The sequence below is a fragment of the Muntiacus reevesi genome, chromosome 14, assembly GCF_963930625.1.
Source record: "Muntiacus reevesi chromosome 14, mMunRee1.1, whole genome shotgun sequence".
In the NCBI taxonomy this organism is placed as follows: Eukaryota; Metazoa; Chordata; class Mammalia; order Artiodactyla; family Cervidae; genus Muntiacus; species Muntiacus reevesi.
The window spans coordinates 65,932,522-65,939,934 of NC_089262.1; the positions used below are offsets into that span (position 1 = coordinate 65,932,522).

Sequence of the window (7,413 nt, forward strand, 5' to 3'; positions counted from 1 at the left end):
TTGGCTTTGTTGTACAGCAGAAATTAAAACAACCTTGTAAAGCAAATATACTCCAATAAAAATTAATTTAAAAGACGCCCCATTTTTCTCTGATAATATTCCTGGACTTCTGGTCTATTTTATTCTATAGTACCATCTGCTTCTTGTGTTTGCCCTTTTCATCCACTGACGTTTCACCCTCCCGGGTCCTCTCTGCTTAAAGCCTGTCTCCTACAGACAGCGTACAGTTGAGTTCTCCTGTTTTATTAACCCCACAAATCTCTGCCGTTTCATTGCGATGCTCAGTTCATTAACCGTTGATATAGTTACTGATGTGACTGGATTTAGATCTACTATTTTATCTTTCCTCTTCTGTTTGCTTAAGTTTTTCAGGTGTTTTGCAGTTTCTATATTTATAGAATTATTTGAATATTTTTAAAGGCTCTATTTCAGTTTATTGGCATTTTATTTCCAATTCTTTGCATTATTTTGCATTATTTGCTCTAGAGATTATAACAACTTCCTTAACTTTCCTTAACAGTCTATTTAGAATTAAGGTTGTACCGCTTTTCAAAATATGCATAAAAAAACCCTTGCACTTATATAGATCCATTTACCACAAAACCCTAATCCTTACAGTAAAGTTCCCATTTGAAAATCTGTATACACCTACATACATTTTAGACTATACAAGATAATGTTACAGTTTTTTTTTTTCAAACAGTCTTGGGTGTTTTAAATAAATTAGGAAGAGAAAAAAGACTTCAATGATATTTACCCAGAATTTTTATCATTTCTGATGTTCCTAATTCTTTTTGAAAGATTTGAGTTTCCAGTACTATCATTTCCCTTCAGTCTGGACAATTTCCTGGAGTTTAGCTCTGCAGGTGATAAATTCCCTTAGTTTCCTTTTATTGGAAAATTCTTTGTGTTAGTTCATCTCAACTATCCTTTAGCTCCTGTCTCACCTCCTCCATGCAGCCTTCCTGGGATCTCTAGCACACAGGAAGCCCGGTTCTCTTTTATCCGCGTTGGAGGACGTGTCTTTAACGTAGAGCCAAATTGTAGGAGGCTGAGAAGTCCACAGTCCACCCGCAGGATTGAGCGTTTGTGCATGACCAGTCCTCTTTCATCTCTCCCTCCTTCCCTTACCCTCTCTTTCTTCCTTCCCTCCCTCTCTCCGGATCCCATTTCTTCTCAGAGGAAGAGAACCCAAAGAGGGCAAGAAGCAGCACGCAGCTGCTGCCTGGGGAGACCCCTGACCGATGGGGTCCCAGCCCAGCAGCGCACACTGCCCTCCATGAACTGCCGGTGCTGCTGCTAGGAGCGCTGCCCTCACGGACAGGAGTTGCCAGCGCCCGGCAGACTCTGCCTTTGCTGCCGTGCCGTTACCTTCTGGGCTGAGGGGGAAGGGGGCTGAGGACTGCGGTCCTCAGTCCTCAGCAGCCGCCTCCCTCCCGGGGGCCAGGCTGGGCTCTGTTTGGGCCCCTTCACAGGCGGGGCCTTGCCCAGACTGCACGACTCGCAGACCCATCGTAGGGGAGGAGAGAGGCTGGAAGAGCGGGCCTGGAGCTTGTTCTTGGAGACCACAGTTTGGGCATATCTGGTGGCAGTGGGATCTAGCATGATGAAGCATCCTCGTCTGGGCTTCAGGGACCTGCATTCCAACTCTGCCTCTAACTCCATCTCCCTGGAGACATTTGTGGAGTCTCTGCCTCTCCCAGTCTCTAGGGTCCGTTATCTTGAGCAAGGGGTCAGCTTGTTCCAAGTGTTTATTTTTTATGGTCTGAAACTGTATCCCTTCCCTTTACCTCCTCACCAGGACTGCCTCTGCCTCTCCTGCCAGGAGAATTCTGGCTATCTGTGGAAAAGGATTCCCCCCAAAAAAATATGAGAGGTTTTTAAGGAGGCCAGCTTTCCCTAACTTCATTTTTCCTGGTTTGCTCACTCATGGTAAGCCCAGGCTTCCCCAGCACCAGGTGCAGCAGAGACGTTTCAGCCATGGCATTGATGGGTCTGTACCGAACCCTGGCTGTGGGTCCTTGATCAACTACAGAATCGCTCTAAGGCTGTTTTCTTACCTATACAATAGAGATAATAGTGTTGATTGCAGTGGGTTATCTGGAGGATTGAATGCAATAAGGCAGTTCAAGTCCTAACACAGTGCCTGTCACAGAGTAAACCTACAATGAATACTTTTATTATTATTATCATCAACAGCATTATTTACCACCTCCTCTAACTCTAGGCCTCCCTGGCAGCTCAGACAGTAAAAGAATCTGCCTGCAGTGCAGGAGACCCGGGTTGGATCCCTGGATTGGGAAGATCCCCTAGAGAAGGGAATGGCTACCCACTCCAGTATTCTTGCCTAGAGAATTCCATGGACAGAGGAGCCTGGCGGGCTACAGCCCATGGGGTTACAGAGTCCAGACATGACTGAGCAATGAACATTTTCTCTTACTCCAGGGAAAGACCGCCTCCCAGAGTCTGAGAGAGCAGCTTGGCATGGCCTGATGCATGCAACAGCTGAGGAGGTCTCTCCAACTAGAAGAGCCCCAGCTTCTGTGCACGAGTCCTCTAACAGTCACTGTGCCAGGCACCCAAGTGGCTTGCCAGGGTCTATCCAAGTGCACTGTTGTGGGAGTTCAAAAGCTCCCTCTGCATAGCACTTGGCCCAGTGCCTGCCTGCAGCCTCCAGTGAACTGCAGCCGACAGGACCGTGGTCACTGCCGCCAGGGAGCCGCCTCTGAGCTGCGCTACAGCGTGATGAGATGCGGGCTCAGTAGACACGGGCGGGAACTAACAGGCTGAGGACCTGAGGAAATTTGCCCGACCACTCTGACCCTCAACTTTCTTGTCTGTGTGGTGATGGGGTTGGTTCCACTCCCTGCACAGGGCTGCTGGGGGTGGAGTTACATGGTCACAATGCAGAGGTGATGATTGCGTGAGCTGTAACCACAGGCCAGATCGTGTGTCCCACAAGCTCCCTTCCTTTTTTGAGGAGCTTTGTCCTGTCCCTCCATCAGCATGGAGGAGGGAAAGAGACTGATAGCTGTGCTTTCTCCACCTCCTGCCCCCAGAGCCTTTAGCTCCAGGCTGCGCTTGGCTCCACGCGGAGTCAGCTCAACAGACAGGAAAGCTCATAAGGAAGGGACACACATAGATTTTTTTTTTTTAATTAAAAAGAACGTAAGAAAACAGAATCACTTCCCAGGGTGCACTGTGATGCGGCATCACTGGTATGTAAAGCACGCACAAAAACAGGAAAAAGATCCCACAAGCTGCCTGCGTGGACCCCTCTGTGGCAGTCTGAAGCCCCTCCTGGGCTATGAAAAAGGAATCACTGATTCGCCCTTGTTTCTCTTGGAAGACTCAGCCACCTCCAGCTCACTGGTCCATGACGTGCACACAGGAAGTTGGGCTTTACAAGATTTGATTTTACCAGTGGGCGGAGCAGGGGTGGGAGTTTGGGGTGCACATTCCTCCCTTCCCTGCCCAGCTCCTGGTCTCTGGGGCTGGGGAGGCAATTTGCCTCTGTGGGGGGAGGCTAGACACACAGTCCAGCAGGGGCAGGGATCTGGGCTCCCCCCTTGAGTAGGAGCAAAAGGAGTGTTGGCAGGTAAGTTGGGGGCCACAGAATAAAGACTTGGACCAAGATGAGATGTACCCAGGGCTGGTAACTAAATGTGATGGCTTACTGGAAGGCAGTGGAGAGATTTTGATGTGTTTGCCATCATCACCTCGTCACACTGACTTTCCTTGTCTGCTCAACCAATCTGTCCATTCCTGCCTCTGTTGGCCCAAACTTTGAGGGGAGACACCAGAACCTGCACCTGACTCCCTGCTCCACCACTTCCTAGTTTGTATGACTCTGGGAAAGTGACTTAACTCCCTTGAGCCTCAGTTTTCTCATCTGTTAAATGGGTAGATTCATATGACCCTCACAAGGTGGTCGGAAATAGAAAGTGAAATCATACCTTCAAAGAACCTCATACAGCACCTAGCACAGAAGTGCTCAATAAATGGCCAGGTTGGATACTGTCATGCAGGCACCAACATTCCCACTGCAAAGTTGGTTGGGTTGTGTGGGTGGATATGTGATACACTCAAGGTTTATACAACGCTCCAGAAAACAGATGAATTCCTCTGAGCCTCCTGTGTGTGTCTGGCCGATTAGAGGTCTGGAGTACTGGCATGGAGGACCCCCGGCATGTCCGTCTGGCCTGGCTCAGGAGCTGCTCCGTTTCTAGACCTCAGTGCCCTCCCTGGGGTAGAGGACACTGTTCGTGTTGACGCTCCCGTAGAAAGGAGGGTTGAATTGGTTGAGGACAGAGCCCCCGTAGCCCAGAGCGTTGCTGGGCATGGGGCTGGCCCACTCGCCCCCGCCCACAGGGCTGCTGATGTTGGTGAGGGGGGTGTAGGAGCTGAAGTTCAGCGAGTTCTGCCCCATCTTGTCAGCGGGCTCCAGGCTCAGTCCCGGCGTGGTGGCCGCGGGGCGGCCCAGGGGACTCGGCCCACTCACATAGGCTGACATGGTCGAGAGGAAGCTGCTGAGGCATGGGGTGTCTGGCGGCGGGGGCGTTGGCCGCCTCTCCGGGGAGCCGGTGGGGCCTGGTGCAGCGCCGTCCACCATGTCCTGGGCCTCTGCAGTCTCGGGGCTGCCTGCCAGGAGCCCAGCCTCCGTTTTCTCTGTGGCCAGGGAGCCCGTGCTGGAGGAGACGTCTGATTTTCTCTTCCTCTTCCTGCGGAAATTTCCGTTGTCGAACATCTTCTCACAGTTGGGGTCCAGGGTCCAATAGTTGCCTTTGCCTGGCACAGGGGCGGGAGAGGGTAAGTACAGAGATGGAGCCAATACTCTGCTCCCGTTCCTCCCCGTCTGTCAGACGCTAAAACCAAGGGTAACAGACGCAGAAAGGCAGAGAAGACAGGAATGCCGCAAACTCACCATGCATCACACCACACGGATCTTTCCTCAAGCACCCACCTCACACCTCGGCACTCTCGGAGTGCAGAGAGGCCTGAGCCACGAAGGAGTTTACTCTGTGGGCTCTTCTAGAGACGCAAGTACTGGGGCCGAGGCGAGGGAGGGGCTTCCTCCATTGCTGACGGGAAAGAGAACTCAGGGAGAAACAGAGGGCTTCCTGAAGGTCCTGAGCATGAACTCCGAGGATGGACTTGCGTCCCAGCTTCAGATGGGGGACCTGGGGTGAGCCTGGGTTTTCTAGTCTGAGAAGTGGGCCCACTGGGCCTGCCCCTTCTTCCTCAGGCTGGCTGTGAGAGAGGGCTAATGCTAGACATGTGAAAGGGGCTTTGTCCCCGGAAGGGACAGTCTGCACCCTGTCTGCCACATCTCTCAGCCTAAGGGTGAGGCCAGCCATTGGATAGAACGCTCGCGTTCCTCTGCAGGACCAACAGTCCTGCCGTCACAACCCTCAGAGTGGGTGGGAGTGGGTTTCCTCTGAGAGGTATGCTGGCTTCCTATGGTGTGACGGGAGTGCACTTTAATTCTGGGAAATGGACACATGAGTATTTAATATATTACTCTCTGTACATCTCTATGGGCTTCCCTGGTGGCTTAGATGGTAAAGAATCCATCTGTGATGCCAGAAACCTGGGTTTGATTACCGGGTTGGGAAGATCCCCTGGAGAAGGAAGATCACTGGGAGAAGTAATCTTGGCAGGAAAATGCCATGGACAGAGGAGCCTGGTGGGCTATAGTCCCCGGGGTCATAAAAAGCCTGACATGACTGAGTGACTAAGCACACACATCTCTAAGTTCTAGAAACTGCTCCTTATAAAGGAACAGCTCACACCCTGGTGTGAGAGGGGCCTCCATTCAGACACTTGCTCCCACGGTCACATCCTTCTGTATCACCCTAGGCAGGGGGCTTCACCTCCGGCTGTTATTTTTCTCAACCGATAAAACGAGGATAATAAGAGCCACCCTGCAGGGCTTGATTAAAGGAGGCATGTAGCCAAGGCAGGCAGGCCGCGTAATGTGGGCCCGAGCGGTTGGCCCACGGATGTCTGGTCCCTCCCGGGGGCCTGGAGCGCACGCAGCAGTCACCACCGCCGCCCCCACAGGGGGCTCCCCACGCTGGATGCTGGGGTCTGAACCAAAGGTCACAGTCACTGCAGTCCATGCGGCTTGTGTCAGCACCAAACACCTCGTGGGCATCACCTCATGAGCCCACTGCCCACAAGCCTGGCAGACTGACTATTATCCTGGCCCTGTGTTTCAGATGAGAAAAGCGAGGCTCAGAGGTCACTCAGAGATCAGCGGCACATCTGCCTGCAGCGTCCACCTTTAGAGGACTCCTCCTGCCCACCGCCCCTCCACCCCCGGCCTCGGGGTGGGGCAGGATCCCCGCAGGGCTTCCTAGAATGGGGTGTCGGGGGGACTGCGCCTTCCTCGGGGGCGACCCCACACCCACAGCCCCCTTACCCGGGTCATCCTCGTCGCGGGGCACCTTCTTGAAGCAGTCGTTGAGAGACAGGTTGTGGCGGATGGAGTTCTGCCAGCCGGCCTTGCTCTTGTTGTAGAAGGGGAAGTTGTCGGCCACGTACTGGTAGATCTGGCTGAGGGTGAGGCGCTTGTCGGGCGCCCCGTGGATGGCCATGGCGATGAGCGCCGAGTAGGAGTAGGGCGGCCGCACCAGCTTCATCAGCTCCTCCTGCGAGGGGAGCGGCAGCCAGCCCAGGTCGCCGGCCCCCAGCGTGGGCACGCCAGCGGGCAGCAGCTGCCTCTGCACACCGCCGTAGGCCTGGGGCAGGAAGGGGCTGCTGCCTGGCAGGTAGGGTGGCGGGGTCACGGCTGGCCCGTTGAGCCAGAGGTAGGGGTTGGGGGCGGCCCCGTACTCCCCGCCACCCTCGAAGGAGGGGGGCCGCTGCGGGCTGGGCGCGCCCTGGGGGTGGAAGAAGTTCTCGTAGTAAAGGTTCATCTCGGGGGGCTCCTGGCCGAGGCTGGGGAACTGGGGGCTGCAGCGGGGCGGGGAGGGCGCCGGGAGGTCGAAGGAGCTCATGCTGGGCCGGGCTGGCCGCCGCCACCTGCCGGGGAGCTGGCCCTGCCAGGTGCGGGCAGGCCCCGCTTATACCGGCCGGCCCCACCCCGGGGCGTCGCCGCCGGCCCGCCCCGCCCTCCTCCCCCGGTGGCCCGAGGGCCCTTCCCCGCGGCCACGGCCACTGCGGGCCGAAGGACACGCTCGGCCGGCTTCCCGGCTGCTAGCAGCGAGGACACGGGCGCCCCTCTGCCTCCTTCCCTCTCTTTCCTTCCTTCTCCTGCTGTCTCCCCTGCCTCCTCATCACCTGGCCCCTGCTCCTCCTCCTGTCTGTCTGTCTCTGCTGCCCTTTCCCCTCTCTCCTTCTGAACTGTCTGCCCTCCTGCTTTCCTGGGCTGTCCTGCGTCCTCTCAGCAAATCACCCTCGGTTCCTCCC

General features: G+C 54.8%; 1 protein-coding gene across 1 annotated transcript; it reads right to left on the reverse strand.

The window, feature by feature from the left end:
- Positions 1-3,175: 3,175 nt before the first annotated feature.
- FOXI1 (forkhead box I1) lies at positions 3,176-7,020 on the reverse strand. The gene is made up of 2 exons (XM_065905400.1): positions 6,425-7,020; positions 3,176-4,788 (listed from the first exon to the last, which is right to left on the reverse strand). Exons 1-2 carry the CDS (start codon positions 6,999-7,001, stop codon positions 4,226-4,228), a joined length of 1,140 nt encoding a protein of 379 aa, XP_065761472.1. The 5' UTR covers positions 7,002-7,020; the 3' UTR covers positions 3,176-4,225.
- Between the last annotated feature and the right edge of the window lie 393 nt (positions 7,021-7,413).